At 35.8% G+C, this 16,795-nt stretch overlaps 1 protein-coding gene and 1 pseudogene across 2 annotated transcripts; both read right to left on the reverse strand.

Annotated features, from left to right (window-relative positions):
* Window positions 1-217: 217 nt before the first annotated feature.
* LOC143560418 (glucomannan 4-beta-mannosyltransferase 1-like) lies at window positions 218-3,673 on the reverse strand (annotated as a pseudogene). Its single transcript, XR_013140116.1, has 9 exons — window positions 3,587-3,673; window positions 2,959-3,186; window positions 2,706-2,804; window positions 2,394-2,634; window positions 2,198-2,298; window positions 1,131-1,267; window positions 942-1,063; window positions 456-863; window positions 218-377 (listed from the first exon to the last, which is right to left on the reverse strand). The product of XR_013140116.1 is annotated as a glucomannan 4-beta-mannosyltransferase 1-like (transcript).
* Window positions 3,674-13,133: 9,460 nt separating this feature from the next.
* On the reverse strand, window positions 13,134-15,985 carry LOC143560419 (glucomannan 4-beta-mannosyltransferase 1-like). Its single transcript, XM_077048725.1, has 8 exons — window positions 15,659-15,985; window positions 15,259-15,357; window positions 14,926-15,178; window positions 14,700-14,810; window positions 14,074-14,210; window positions 13,893-14,006; window positions 13,397-13,806; window positions 13,134-13,318 (listed from the first exon to the last, which is right to left on the reverse strand). Exons 1-8 carry the CDS (start codon window positions 15,971-15,973, stop codon window positions 13,159-13,161), a joined length of 1,599 nt encoding a protein of 532 aa, XP_076904840.1. The 5' UTR covers window positions 15,974-15,985; the 3' UTR covers window positions 13,134-13,158.
* Between the last annotated feature and the right edge of the window lie 810 nt (window positions 15,986-16,795).

The raw sequence follows: 16,795 nt of genomic DNA on the forward strand, positions 1-16,795 counted from the left end.
GTGACCTAAGAATCCTACTTATGCTACTTTTAGGCCAATACTCCTCATAACACATCTGTTTTTAGGGCTTCTGTTTTGAATTTAATTTCTGTGTTCTGTTTTCCCCAATTTTTAGCCTCTGAATTATAACCAAATTAAACTATAATGTTATACACTTTGTTTATAACATACATAGATAGCCAACAACTTTATTCAGGAAAACAAAGTAACAAACTAATTAGTTGGGGGCGGATATACCGATATATCCAATGCCTACAACAAAGAAAGCACATGATTGCAGTAACAGATATATATACATATTATCTTTCCCAAATCTCATGTCATTGCAAGCTATATATGCCAGGCACAATCCCATTATCAGCTCCGCGAAGTGAAGCCTGTTTGTCATTACAAATTATTATTATTATTATTATCATTAAAACGTTATCAAGGTTTGCTCATAGTGACTTAATTACCTTTCTCCAAAAGGTGACCGACTTGTTCTAGTAGTAGTAGGTGGTGGTCTGCTAATACTGCTCTGTGGTTTAGTTGAATTTCCAAGCTTTTCAGTCACGACCCATTCGTTGACTCGGTTGGCGCCCAGGAGTCCTATAATTGCTGCTTTGGATCGATGAAACGACATCACGTTTTCAAACAGGATCCAGGGGACACTAAGATGCAATGACCTTATGGTGCATGCTGAGTTCAGAATGGTGATTGTTGCCGGAATATATATGGCAACTGGTTTTGGAAGTTTGACTTCTGGGACCATGATGGTTATTGGGAAGACCACACAATAAAAGAAAAAGGTGACCCAGTGTGCTATTATCTTCCTTACAAAGAAGAATGCATACAAGACATGAAACTTCTTATATAAGGACACTCTCTGCATAATAGAGTAGACATGTTTAATCATTTTAAACGTTATTAGGAAAAAGAAAAGGTTCATTCACTAGCTATACAGTTATAGCTCACACAAAATGATTTCTTTGAACATTTTTTTGAACAGATTAGCGGGCCCACATGACCAACGATGCTGTTGATATCGGTAGGCTTTGAAGGTACTCGGGAGTTCATTTTTTACCTATAGATTTGAATATTAGTTTGATGAAAATAATTTAATATTCGAGTGATTCGACACCACAGCTCACCTCTAGGTGTCCAACAAAGAGAAATTCCCACCCCTTGAGGCTGGCACGAACTGCAAGATCCATGTCCTCCACAGTGGTTCTATCTTTCCAGCCACCAGCATCTTCAATTGCTTTTATACGCAATACACCGGCTGTCCCTAATGCCATAAAAATTCCATTTGCATCTTTAAAAGGATCTCTTAGAATCTATTTGACTGTAGGGGCGTTAGGTGTAAACAAGCCGGGCCGAGCCGGGCCGAGCTTGAGCTCCTTCAAGCTTGAGCTCGAACTCGGCTCATTTCATTTCTAGCTTTGTTTCCAAAGCTTGAGCTTGGCTCGTTAATTATTTATTAATTCATTTATATGCATTTTAAATATTTTTATATACATGTGTATTGAAAATTTTTATATATAATATAATATGTTGTTTAGTTATTTTTGTCATAGTTTTTTATATTATAATTATTATCTTATGTATTTATATTAAATAAAATTTATATAAAAAAGGCTTGCTTAGGCTCGCGAGCTAGCTCTGGCTTAATAAGTGAAGCTCGGGCTCGTTTATTTCTAGGTTCGAGCTCAGTAAATTCTTAGAATCAATGTGTGTTGGCCAGTAGGGGTGTTAGGTGTAAACGAAACGGGCGAGCCGTGCCAAGCCTGAGCTTTAGCTCGTTTCAAGCTCTATTCTAAAGCTCGAGCTCGACTTGTGAGTAATCTTGAAGCTCGAGCATGGCTCATTTTTGTTTATTAATTACCTCATATCAAATTTCTTTTGTGTATATTTATAGTTAGCGAGTTTAGATAAGCATAATAGATATTATTTAGTTATATTCTATCATAATTTTATATATAATAATTATTTTTGTATATATATATATATATATTAAATATTCAATTAAAGTTATATAAAAAGGGATGTTTAGGCTCGTGAGCCAACTTGAGTTCGTTTTTGGGCTTGTTTACGGAACAAGCTTAGTTTTAGGCTCGCTTTAAGTTCGTCTTGATTTGAACTTTTAACAAGCCAACTCACGAGCGGTATGACTCATTTACACCCCTTTATGTGAAGAAACTTTCGAATTCTGTCTTACCGTTGAAACCGAAAAATTGACAACCACTTCTTGTTCAACAGCAAAATGATAGGCGAGGGACATCTCTTGGAGCCGAGTCATGATGCATTCATTAGCATTTACTAAACAAAACATGTGTTAGCTATAGTATAATCTGAAAATTAAATTTCTAGGTAGGAGTAAAATAGTAAATACAAGAGAAATGAGTAGGCCTTACCGAATTTCCATCTGGCCAGTTCTGGATTTTCAAGAAGACAAGGCACACTTCTCCGAAGAAAGTCTTCATCCGGTTGGAAATCTGCATCAAATATGACTACAAATTCGCAATCGGTCACATGATCTTTTTTTAAACCTTCACGAAGAGCACCGGCTTTGTATCCGTTTCTGTTGTTTCTGGTTTCATATTTCACATTCACTCCTCTCTCTATCCACCTTTTGCACTCTGATTCCACCATTTTCTGCACATAATTGCTGATTTACTTAGTAAACAGATACCCTTTATGTGTAGACTATAGGGGAGAGGGGATACCCTTAGGTACTGATTGGTGGAGTCATCAAGAACCTGAACAATTAGACGGTTGGATGGCCATGTCAGTGAACACACAGATCCAATAGAGAGTTTGTAGACCTGATAAGAATGTAAGTTAGTATATTTCACAAACATAAAACATTAACTGTAAATAATAGTATCTTTTGTAGTGCTTTATATGGGATTTCTTGATATTCATTTGATTTTTCTAATTATGTTGAGGTATATGCACCGAACAGATATTTATGTTTACCTCTTTTTCATTAAACATAGGTATTTGAACCAACACCATGGGGTAACGCCTGTTCTGCTCCAAATCTTCTTTCAAGGCATCCAGCTTATACTGAGTGTATCTTTTTTTGCGCATAAACTTCACCAAGATGACCACAACTGTCATGTACACGCGTTCAATAAACATCATTATGGACATAACCACACATATGTAGAGAGCAACCATCAATGGCGGAATAACCATTGTGACCTGCATGTCTCGCCATAGCCCTGCTTGCGGTGCGCACATATGATGTATATATGTGTGAACCCTCGGGTGGGCAAAAGTGAAATTGCACTATTTTTGACGTTATTTTACTAATCTCGTGAAAATAACGTTAAAAGTGACGGACGGTTAATCAGGCATCATGTAGTGGCGTTGATAGCTGAAAGATAAGGGTACATGCACCGATCAGCCGGTGTCCCGATGATTGAGTGCTATGTGCCTTATGTCCAAGGCTTGATGCAAAACTACTATCGAGCCGGGGGTCTCACCGGAAGCAGCCTCTCTATCGCTGTGGGGTAGAGGTAAGGCTGCCTACATCTTACCCTCCTCAGACCCTACCATAGTTTTGCTATTGGTGGGATATACTGAGTACGATGATGATGACCTGCATGTCTCGCCACATATCTGTGAAACTCCCTGCAAAATCATTGACCAATTTAACCTTAGGCTCGGCTAGAAGCCAGTTTCTCATGGTGAAAGTGCACAGAAAGAGTTCAAAGGAGGATACTCAGATATATTGAAGCTATGCCTTAAATAGAAGAAGGTGGGAGCATTAGTTGAAGATGCTGACGTGGCTTTAGCGGTGGAAGATAGTGGTGCATGAATTGAACCTGCTAAAAGCGGGCCACCTGGCAAATTGACCGACAATGACGTTGACTACATTCAAGCCACTTATTTCTGATTAAGGTAATAAATCCTGAATCTCTTTACTAATTGATTTTTTAAATCCATATTTTTGGTAATGTATTATTGTTTCTTGTGCATGCTAGTCACATATTGATTTTAATCAGGCTAATGGTGTGTTAATACTAATGGTGATGAATCTGAGAGTGAAATTTTAAAAAGAATTGTTTAAAATGACTTGCTGGAATCTTGTCGTAATTGACAAGTTTCATTGCGTTTTTCAATGCTCACGTAAGGGGTGGGTAGCATACATCTATTTTTGGTTGATATTATTAATGGGCAAATTGGATTTAATAATCTCACGGTTTTGCAGTTGGCCGATAATAATCACACCTCAAAAAATTCTTGCCACTAGTCCCATCTTTCGCCTTATTTTTTCTCATTGGACTCCGTTAACAAAAAAACTTAACTCCGTTACGTTTTTTCGAATTTCAAACCGATGTTTTAGTGTTTTTGATCGGAAGGAGGATATGAGTTGATTGTTGTAAATCTTACCTTGAAACGTTGCTTCAATTAAGGTGTTTAAACTTCTAATTAACAAAAATCAAGCCGTTTGGAGCATCGTTCGAGATAAGTTTACATCAGTCGACTTGTATCTTCTTGATCAAAAGCCTAAAACGTTGGCTTGAAATTTGGAAAAAACTTCTTAAGTTTTTTATAATAGGGTCCAATGAGAAAAAAAAGGGCGAAAGGTTGGACTGGTGACAAGAATTTTCTTTGAGGTGGGATTATTATCGGCCAACTACAAAAAGGTGGGATTATTAAAATCCAATTTGCCTTTATCAATGTGTAATACATAAATTTTGTGTTCACGTTGTATAACGCCATCAAAGGTTTTATTTTTCGTATTATTTGTCAGTTGTCACTTCAAGCGATTTTATCATCAACGTCACTTGTAAGTAGGTGATAAGGAATGCTACATGTATCTCTCTCGTACCATCAAATATTTTAGCCTTTAGGAGTTGATATGTAATTATGGGACTATGGGTATGCTTGATATTGGAAGGTGAACCATTTTTCTAAAGAATACATACTTGGTTGAGATATTCTTCATGATTAATAGTAGACATAAATAGATTCATACAAAAAAATTGTAAATTCAAATTAGGTGTATTAGTTTTCATTAATCTCAACTATCATCTTTCGGTCTATGCTGGTCCCAACTAACGAATTGGCTGCTGATGGTCCCAACTTTTAACGTATTTGTTCCCAACGATCCGCTACTAATAGAATCCTAACTTCGTTACTTACAGGTTGCCAGAAAAACGTTTTTGGCAGGAAAACTCATAACATTCTCGTCCCAAACATCTTTATAACCTTAGATTGGACCTTTAGGAACCTTTTTCTAGTAAAAGCCCAATTATTGAGGTCGCGGACCATTGGAACAAATACGTTAAAAGTTGGGACCGTCAGTAGCCAATTCCTTAGTTGGGACCGGCAGCAACCAAAAGATGATAATAAAAACGAATACACCTTCAAATTATATATGATTCTAAGTTGTTTCAATCTAATTTTTATTCTAGACCTCAGCTCATATGAATATAATTTATGTAAAGCTTCCATCTTTTTGGGTAATTTCATATTTTTGTTAGCCTTTGCTTTTTGATATTGGTTTAGGTTCCTTCTATATGTGCTTTAGTCCACGGAGACTTTTATTGTATTACTTCACACTTGGTGTAATAAAAATACTTAGATGTGAATTAGATTCTTTAAGAGCATTTAATGGTTACCTTGCTGGACTAACTGACTATGATCAATCCCATTAGCAAACAGGCAATATTAGCTTGATAAACTAAAAAAACACATCAAATTGGGTTAATAATTGCTTATATGTGTATGGCTAACAGTCAACGTTATTATTAGCATTAGCTTAAAAGTGCCCAAATTAAAAGAAGCATTTCTATCTGTAGGAATAGGGGGTAAATAGGTTAAGTTTATGGAAACTTATATCAAGATTTTGCTTGATTGCTTAATGTTTGATGTGTGCTGTAAAGCTAAGGGATAGCAGTTAACGAATTCACTTTACGTCCACACCGATGTACAAGCTTCTTTGGTACAATTAACTGTTGCTTATTGCTTGAAACATGTCGGGGTGGTTTGGAATGACCCTAAAGCATTTTTCTTAAGTCAGTTATAGATATTCAATGTGTTAAATATGTTTAAGAAAACTGTATTATTACTATATTCAATCATTTGTCCTACTTTTTATGCGTTTTGAGATCATTTGAGATGTTCAATACTTCAATTCACTCGACTCATTTTCTTTTTAGCTAGATATTTTTTGCCTAACTTATTAGTGATGAAACATAACCGAACCTATTTTGTGTAAATGGGTCGCAGTTTACAAATACTTTGGTGGTTAGTTTGGGCAAAGAAGGTAGAGAAATATTGCCATTGCTGTCCATAACCGCAATACATTTTACTGTTGCCACTGGTGTGCCATCTGTTACTCACTTTTTCAATGTATTGCTGCAGGGTTACTTCAACAGACCATTTTGTTATCATATACAATTGTTCTAAAGATGTAAACAAGTCAAGCAGTTTGTGAACTATTTGAAATAAGCTCACTAAAACCTCAAATCGAGCCAAGCTTAAATGAGCCCGAGAGAGCGTCAAATATTAAGCTTGTCTGGTATCGCTAGTCTATCTTTCTTAATATATATTTATATAAATATAGGATTTCTTATTTGTATAATACAGAATATATTTACATGAAATTATGACAAAAATAACTAATAATATATATATATATATTTTGTAATATATAAAGTTTTATAAACTCATATAAAAACAATTATATACGACTATACGCATATAAATTAATTTATGTTATGAATATTTATTTACAAGATCAAGATTTACCATCTAGATTTATCAAGCAAGTGGATGAGCTCTTTGTCAAACTTATTGATAATGTACCATACTACATCTCCATCAAATAATTAACCTTGTCTAGAGAAAAAGTTAATCTTTTGTAGTATATAAATATGAGCTTAATATAAAGGAGAAAATGCACCTTATACATACACATTCATAAGTGATACATTTCACTACTTTCTTTATTTTCCAAATTTTCTAAAGTTCTCAAGTTTTAGCACTAATCTTGTGTTAATTCTTGTTAAATCATAATAAATTATTAGTTATATAATAAACAATGAGGTCGAATTTTAGACACAAACCTTGGAATGAATCGAGCTAAAGCTCGAACTTCAGCTCAGCTCAGCTTGTGCGCATCCCTAGGTTGTCCTGGTGTACAGTCTGCTTATGTTTAGCATTTCCTACCCTAACAATGTTTATAGCGGTAGCCAACCTTTATAAGATATCTGCTCTGAAATTTGCATATATGTTTATGAAATTAAATCTATTTTGCCTTTGGAAACACTTAATTACCACTCGCGATTGACGAGAGGGCACATTTAAAGTTTATGGGATTTGTTTTTCATGCATCTTTTAATGGTCAAATATTTGTTATTTGGTCTAACAAACTCCCCTGATTCTTTTTAGGGATAATTTATAAAAAAACAACTCTGGTATGCATTCTGTTAAAATTATATGTGCTCTTTTCAATTTCATAATCCATTGTTTTAACCTTCTTTCTTGTCTTTGCATATTTGACCCTTTACCGTTGTCGCCTGCCTGTATACAGTCGGCTCCTCCTCGGTTCGTCATTGCCGTTCATCACAATCAATTTTATTCTTCTTGTTCGTATTCATCGTTAATCAATACGATGAGAGTCGTCTGCTCATCTACGATTATATATAATGTAATTCTATTTCAAGTAGTTTGTAATTGTTTGGTTTGTTCATATCAGTTCAATCATTTGATCTTCAATGAACTGTTCCTTAGAATAAAATTGAATACCACGTTTTCTGGCACATTCCTATGATCGTGTTTTGCGTAAATGATGGTGTTTTGCAGTTTAATGCTTGTTGGTGTCAGTTGGATGATATTCCTTTAGATCTGAGTCTAGATCTTCTTTAGTTCGGGATTGTGTTTGCACCCATGTGGTATCAAATATAAAAGGCGCGTTCAAAGGTTGATTGATAAGTGTGCTCGTTGGTTGCTAAATGAAATAAGAGGTCATTCCATTAGGTTACGTTTATAAAATGATTTTATTCTATATATATTAATAGTGTAGTATTTTCTTTATGTATCACCTTTTTCAATTTACCGTCGATGCATACAATTGCAGTGACATGATAGATTGTTCCAAGAAAATTTAATTTTAAAACTTTAAATTTTAAAGTTTGTGTTTTACTAATTAAATGTTGAACTGATTTATTATTTTGTGTATAAGATGTGTAACCTGAAATAAATAAAATATAAAAGAAATTGGGCCTTGTAATAATTTTTATAAAAAAAATTGAATTAGGAAATAAAATTTTGCATCATCATCATCATCATCATCGTACTCAGTATATCCCACCAATAGCAATGCTATGGTAGGGTCTGAGGAGGGTAAGATGTAGACAGCCTTACTCTATCCCATAGGGATAGAGAGGCTGCTTCCGGTGAGACCCCCGGCTCGATAGTAGTTTTGAATCAAGCCTTGGACATAAGACACATAACACTCAATCATCGGGACACCGGCTGATTGGTGCATGTGCCCTTGTCTTTCGGCTATCAACGCCACCACATGATGCCTGATTAACCTTCCGCCACTTTTAACGTTTTTTTTCACGTGATTAGTAAAATAACGTCAAAATTAGTGCAATTTTACTTTTGCCTACCCAAGGGTTCACACATATATACATTATATGTGCGCACCGCAAGCAGGGCTGAGGAAATAAAATTTTGCAATAAATAATATTGAAATTCAGTTCAATCATTACTTGATTTTTTGGTTTCTAAACGAAGATGGTTCAAACGGGTTTAAGTAAACCAGTTATGTGATATGTTCATGCTTAGAGCAGCTCGTCAGGTTTAATTATAAGAATCATGGTCGATTGTATTAATACACAAAATGCTATAATTTGATATTTTGGCTAATATATATGGTATGGTTTCTTTAAGCATGCTAGTCATACTATAGATTTCAATTAGTTTAATGGTGTGGTAATTTTAATTGAGGGGAAAATATAGGAAGGGAATTGAGATAAGGACATGAGGTGGCTTGTTGGAACTAGGGGTGTTCATCGAATCGAATAACGAATTTTCAAGTTAAATCGAATCGAATAATTCGAATAATTGTTTTTTTCCGGTATTCGTATTCGATTAAAAGTTGAACTATTCGATTCGTATTCTTATTATATGCCCAATTCGAAATTCGATTCAAATTCGTATTTGAAATTCGAATTCGAATAAATTCGATTTTAATTCGAATAAATACAATCTAACTCAAGTTTTCTATGCCAAAAATTCGAAAACCATAATCATAATTGCAAAAGAAACATATAAATTTAAAGTAGCTACAATATCACATGATAATAAATTCAAAACTAAATTATAAATAACATAAATTCAAAATATTTAAAACGAGAAGTAAATAACATCCACATTAGTATAGGCTAGGAAATAATAATATGGCATATTGGGTTTAATAATTTGTAATGGACATTTATTATTTATGGATTTGACATAAATAAAAAAATATTATATATATACATATATGCATATATAATTTGAATTCGAATTTCGAATCGAATCGAATCATAAATTCGTATTCGATTCGTATTCAATTAACATACTCGAATTCGAATTTTTTAAAACCGAATTCGAATCTTAATAATCGAATTCAAATCGAATCGAATTTTGAATGTTTTGAATGCGAATCGAAATCTGAACACCCCTAACTGGAACCTTGTTATAATTGAGAATTTTGTTTCATCATTTCAACGCTCACGTAAGGGGGTGAATAACTTACATCTATTTTTGGTTAAAATACATCTATTTTTGGTTGGTATATTAATATGTAGCACATGAATTTTCATTGTGTTTGCCAACTGTCTCATCAAGCGATCTTATCATCAACGTTACGTAAGAAGGAGATTAGCAATGCTACAAGCATCTTTCTCATACAACATTTTAGCTTTCAGAAAACTAATATGCAGTGGCGGTCCTGAGAATTCACGTGTTCCGTCCGAGCAAGAAAATATGTTTCTTAATACTTAACGAACTAAATAATATAAAAATAATTTCTTTTAAGGCAAATTGGATTTTAATAATCCCAACTATATAATATTGGCCGATAATAATCCCAACTTCGTTTATTGTCACTGGTGGTCCTAAATTTTAAAAAATTGGCTATCAATGGTCCCCCGTTAAAAAAAAACTTAACGACGTTAAGTTTTTTCCGAATTTGAAAATGAGGTTTTTATCGTAAGGAGGATACGAGTCAATTGATGTAAAATTCAACTCGAAACGATGCTCCAAACAGCTTAATTTTTGTTAATAACACCGGCTATACCATTATTTTGATGCAGTTTGTTTTCTAGGGTTGAATTCAACGTATTCAAGAACAACATTACGATTTGAAGAATACACATGCGATTTAGTGTATCGATTTCTTGAGCAAACATGGAAATGCGGGATATTCGACCTCCTGATGTTGATTTCGACCAAGATGTTTGCTACGATATGTTAGGTGCTGTTTGTTTTTGCAGACATAAACTGTCTGCAAGCTGATTTCATCTGTTTTCATGTCTGCAACTGAAGATGTGGTCTGAAGATCTGCAAGCTGAAAATATAAGACTGTTTGTTTTTATAAGCTGATACTGTCTGCATAACTGTCAAACTTATCTCACAAGATAGAAGTCATTTATTCAAGTTACATAGAAAATATAATAATAAAATTGTGGCGGCGGACGGTGGGTAGTGGCGATGGATGGTGGTGGTGGACAGTGGGTGGTGGTAATGGACGGTTTTGGTGGGTGGTGGACGGTGGTAGTTGACGGTGATGGCGTCCGACAGTGGGTGGTGGTGGTGATGAACGGTTGTGGTGGGTGGTGGACGGTGGTGATTGGTGGTGGCTGTGATGGATGGTGGTGGTGGTGGTGGTGGCGGACGATGGGTAGTGGTGGTGGATGCTGGTAGTGGCGGCGGACGGTGGGTAGTGGCGGTGGATGGTGGTGGACGGTGGCAGTGGGGGATGGTGGTGGTGGCGTACGGTGGGTGGTGGTGGCGGACGGTGGTGGGAGGAGTGGATGAGAGGGTGGCTTCAAAGGGATAAGAGTATGATTTTTTTGCGAAGATGTTTTAAGCAAGATTTCTTTGCTTTTCTTTTAAGATGAAAGAAGATAACTTAAGATCTGTTTTAAGAAAAAAAACAAACAGTCTTCAAGGGTAATGTCTACGCGCGTGCAGACATTAGCTCCCTTGAAGATGTTTGAAGAAAAAACAAACACCCCCTTAATCTCTAAACCCTAAATAATTAACCAAAGAAACGATTTTATTTTTTTCGGTATAGTACGGTTTCAGGGAATTGCCCTGACCACTTTACCAATGAGTTCCACCATAGGGAGAGAGTTTAGGAAATGGCTAGAAACTAAATACCGGGGGGTGGGTGTATGATTATTGTTGTCGACAGAGTAAATGTAGACCTGTTTTGGTCGATGTTCGATGGTTTTGGGCTTGGATTCCGCTCTTAGGGGTTATAGAAAAAAAAAACTAAACTAAATTAAAAATTAAATTGATAAAATTTCAAACTCTGGACTGAAGTAGCAAAAGTATCAAACCACAAGGACGAAAACGACTATTAACTAAAAATAAACATGAGAAAGACAAAAATACCCTTAAACTAATGGCATAGTTGGATGGGACGTAATTGGCTAATGTTTAAAACTATAAGGACAAAATTGACAAAATTTCAAACTTTTGACTGAAGTGGCGAACGTAGCAAACCACAAGGAGGAAAATGGCCATTAACACTAAAATAAAAGAAAAGGTTATAAAAAGTAAATAAATGTGTGTGTATTTCCACATGATTGGCGAGTTTGAAGTGGACCCCACTCACCAAGAAGGGATGGCACTGCCATAGGAATGGCGCAGGAAGGTTAATAACGAATGGCGCTGGCAATAACTAGGTGGTGGGTGGCTTGGTGCCTTTTTTGGTTGGTGACTCGGCCTATGACGCTTGATAAAAGGCTCCAGAACGGGCAACATTAGGAAAAATAGCTAACGATCATTGTTGGTAGTGTACAAACTGTTTTGTAAATAATAAGAATAAACATAGTGGGTCATTGTGGTGTGGGAAAAAGCCTTAAAACGCCAGGGAACACCGTCCTTGGGCGTTTTTGGTGGGCTTTTTGGTTTAGGTGTTTTGTACAAAGTGCTAATGGGGGAGAGGGTTTGGTGGTAGGAGTAATGACTCAAGGAACCTTTTATCTCTGCATCACTTTTTTGTAAAAAATCTCGTTGCTAATTGGAACATCACGTGTCGTAACACATAGGGGGGGGGGGGACTTTTAGCGCTATACATGGTCTAACTAGCCTGCCAAACTAAGCTTGTTGAAGTGCTTAAGTAGTAATCTCATTCCATGATACTTAAGCAGATAAATAAATATAAATGAATGAGAATATAAGACATGAATTGAGTAGATGTTTGGTTTGCTGTTATTAAATTATAGTTAACGGGTTGATCCATTAAAAAACTTGTAGCCGGGTGGATTAGTAAATGTGTTTTCTTAATGATAAGAGGAATTTTAACTTATGTTTAGATTTATGAATAAAAATAATCCCGCATTACCTGATTAAACCGAACCGAACCAAACCAAACCAAACCAAACCAAACCGAATCATCTGTTTCACACCTAAAAGGCTAAGAGCTATCCTTTCTTAATGCACCGCTAGAGCCATGTCAGCATCATCGTCCTCCTATTTAAGGCGTACCTTCAATGCATTATCTCTCAATCAAAATCAGTAGAAACTCATATCCTTGGTGAATGATTGCGGGCAAGAACAGATACACTCAGTATAATATAATATAAGGAATCCGATCAATTCTATTCTTTCTCAAAATCACGGATTCATTCCTGCAGCAGCAGCAGCAATCGGTAAGGATCATATTCATTTCAATCACCGTTCATATGTTACTTTATTTCACATTTTCATTCTATTCTATTCACACCAATCACTATCCATACCTTCCTACTCTAATTGACCAAATTCATCCAACTTATGCTCTACTTTTAGTTAGGTCAATAATCCTCATAACACATCTCTTTTTTGGGCTTCTGCTTTCAATTTTGTTTTCCCTAATTTTTAGACTATGCATTAGAACCAAATTAAACTATAATACATAGATAGCCTACAACTTTATTCAGGAAAACACGCACACTAGTTTAGGGTGGATATGCCTACATATCTAACTCCTACAACAAAGAAAGCACATGATTGCAGTAACAGATATATATACATATTATCCTTCCCAAATATCATGTCATAGCAAGCTATATACGCCAGGCTCAATCCCATTATCAGCTCCGCGAAGTGAAGCCTGTTTGTCATTTCAAATTCTTAGCATTATTATTATAATTAAAACGTGATCAAGGTTTGTTCATAGTGACTTACTTACCTTTCTCCAAGATGTGACCGAGTTGTTCTGGTAGTAGTAGGCGATGGTCTGCTGATACTGCTTTGTGGTTTAGTTGAATTTCCAAGCTTTTCAGTCACGACCCATTCGTTGACTCGGTTGGCGCCCAGGAGACCTATAATTGCTGCTTTGGATCGATGAAACGACATCACGTTTTCAAACAGGATCCAGGGGACGATAAGATGCAATGACCTTATGGTGCATGCTGAGTTCAGAATGGTGATTGTTGCCGGAATATATATGGCAACTGGTTTTGGAAGTTTAACTTCTGGAACCATGATGGTTATTGGGATGACCACACAATAAAAGAAAAAGGTGACCCAGTGTGCTATTATCTTCCTTACAAAGAAGAATGCGTACAGGACATGAAACTTCTTATAAAAGGACACTCTCTGCATAATAGAGTAGGCATGTTTAATCATTTTTAAAGGTTATGAGGAAAAAAGAAAAGGTTCATTCATTAGTTATACGATTATACCTCACACAAGATGATTTCTTTGAACATCTTTTTGAACAGATTTGCGGGCCCACATGACCAGCGATGCTGTTGATATCGGTAGGCTTTGAAGGTACTCGGGAGTTCGTTTTTGACCTATAGGTTAGAATATTAGTTTGATGAAAATAGTTTAATATTCAAGTGATTCAACACCACAACTCACCTCTAAGTTTCCAACAAAGAGAAATTTCCACCCCTTGAGGCTGGCCCGAACTGCAAGATCCATATCCTCTACTGTGGTTCTATCTTTCCAGCCACCTGCATCTTCAATTGCTTTTATACGCCATACACCCGCAGTCCCTAATGTCACAAAAATTTCATTAACGTCTTACAAAAAAGTTCTCAGAATCTATGTAAGGGGTTAGGTGTAAACAATCTGAGCCGGGCTCGTTTAATTCATGAGAACTCGAGATTGGCTCGTTTATTATTTATTAATTAATTTATATACATTTCGTAACTATATATATAACGTAAAATATATTGTTTTGTTATTTTTATCATAATTTTATATATCATTATAATTATTATATAAACGCATATTTAATATATTAAATTATATATATATGTGTGTGTGTGTGTGTGTAAAAGGCATGTTTAGGCTCGGGCTTGTTTATTAAGCAAGCTTGTTTTTAGGCTCGGTCTCCTTTATTAAACATGCTTGTTTGTAGGCTCGAGCTTGTTTAAGCCTGAATCGATTCGAGCTTTTAGCAAGCCAATCACAAATATCTCACGAGGCAGATGGCTCGTTTACACCCTTATGTATAAGCAGACTTTTGAATTCTGTTTTACCATTGAACCCGAAAAACTGACAAGTTGAAGAGCCCACTTCTTGCTCAACAGCAAAATGATAGGCAAGTGACATCTCTTGGAGCCGAGTCATGATGCATTCATTAGCATTTACTAAACAAAACATGGTCTAGTTATAGTATAATCCAAACTAACCGTGATAAGTGAGTGTATATCTCGATTGGGTGGGGATAAAATAGGGAATATGAGAGGAATTAGTAAGCTTTACCGAATTTCCATCTCGCCTGCACCAAAGCCAGTTCTGGATTTTCAAGAAGATAAGGTACACTTCTCCAAAGAAAATCTTTATCTGGTTGGAAATCTGCATCGAATATGACTACAAATTCGCAATCAGTCACATAATCTTTATTTAAACCTTCACGAAGAGCACCGGCTTTGTATCCATTTCTGTTGTTTCTGGTTTCATATTTGACATTCACTCCTCTCTCTATCCACTTTTTGCACTCCGATTCTACCAGTTTCTGCATATAATTACTGATTCACTTAGCAAATAGATAATTTTATCTTAGAGTGTTATTAAGTGTAGAGAGGGGGAGGGTACCCTTAGGAATTGATTGGTGGAGTCATCAAGAACCTGAACAATGAGGCGGTCAGATGGCCATGTAAGCGAACACACAGATCCGATGGAGAGTTTGTAGACCTGATAAGAATTAGATGGTGTATTGTATGGAAGTAAGCTAAATCTCATAATTAAGATATTTTTCACAAACATAAAAGTATTAACCGTAAATGATATTATATTTTGTACTGCTTTTTATGGGAATTCTAGATATTCATTGCTAAGCCATCTTTCTTATGTTGTTTGTCACTGTCAAAATCATCCCTAAAGTTTTTAACAATAAAATGATGGCATAATATCCTGCCTTTAGATTTCTGTAATTATGCTATGAAGTATATGCACCGAACAGACATAATCCGGATATTAAATTAAACATGTGCACCTCTTTTTCATTGTACATCGGTATTTGAACCAGAACCATGGGGTAACGTCTGTTCTGCTCTAAATCTTCTTTCAGGGCTTCCAACTTATACCGAGTGTATCTTTTTTTGCCCATGATTTTAACCAACATAACCACAACAGTCATGTAGACTCGCTCAATGAACATCATCACGGACATCACCACACAAATATAGAGAGCAACCGTCAATGGTGGAATTACCATCAAAACCCTGAAATCTCGCCATATATCAGTGAAGCTTCCTGCAAAGTTATCGATCGATTTAACCTTAGGCTCGGCCAGAAACCAGTTTCTCATGGTGAAGTGTAAAGGAAGAGTTCAGAGGAGGATACTCAGATACATTGAATGATGGCTTATATAGGAAAAGGGTGAGCTTTAGCTGAAGATTCTGACGTGGTTCTAGGCAGTGGAAGATAGTGGTGCATTTAGTGATCTGCTAAAATGGACCTCTGGCAAACCCATTGACAATGACGTCTCACTTATTTTTGATTAAGGTAATCTCTTTATAAATTGATTTTTCAATTCCATACTTTTTTTTAATATAGAATGTTTTCTTTGTGCATGCTAGTCACATATGGATTTTAATTAGTTTAATGGTGTGTTAGATGGTAATATTTCTGAAGTAGAAAATCATGAAAGGGTAGAGGGATAAGATGGTGAATCTGAGAGTGAAATATAAATTCAAAAGCTTACAATGATTTGCTGTAATCTTATTGTAATTGAGAAGTTTGTTGCACTATTTCAATCCTCACGTAAGGGGTGAGTTGAATACATCTATTTTTGGTTGATATTAATGCGTAACACATGATTATTTTGTGTTCACATTTTATAACGCCATCAAAGGTTTGATTTTTCATCTTGTTTGCCAGCTGTCTCGTTGAGTAATGTGATCATTAGCGTCTTAGACACGTAAGTAGGTGATAAGAAATGTTAAATGCCTCTTTCTCCCAAAAACAACCATACCTAGTAAAGTCCCATCCGTAGGTAGGGTCTGGGGAGAATGAGATGGGGCAGATGTTACCTCTATCCAGAAGACGGAGAGGCTGCATCTAATGAGACCCGACTCAACAAACCTTTTATTTTTCATAAGGAAGCAAATAAAGCATAAAGTACATACTA

Source organism: Bidens hawaiensis, unplaced genomic scaffold (genome assembly GCF_021521415.1).
Source record: "Bidens hawaiensis isolate Kalapana, Puna unplaced genomic scaffold, B.hawaiensis_p1.1 tig00020329_1, whole genome shotgun sequence".
In the NCBI taxonomy this organism is placed as follows: domain Eukaryota; kingdom Viridiplantae; phylum Streptophyta; class Magnoliopsida; order Asterales; family Asteraceae; genus Bidens; species Bidens hawaiensis.

What these genes read in the sequence shown, in the direction of transcription:
- LOC143560419 (XM_077048725.1), bottom strand. Translation starts at nt 15,973, where the DNA reads ATGAGAAACTGGTTTCTGGCCGAGCCTAAGGTTAAATCGATCGATAAC. An exon ending in GCAGGCGAGATGGAAATTCG is followed by an intron (nt 14,811 to 14,925) that starts GTAAAGCTTACT and finishes TGTTTTGTTTAG; the next exon opens with TAAATGCTAATGAATGCATC. An exon ending in AAGAAATCATCTTGTGTGAG is followed by an intron (nt 13,807 to 13,892) that starts GTATAATCGTAT and finishes TCTATTATGCAG; the next exon opens with AGAGTGTCCTTTTATAAGAA.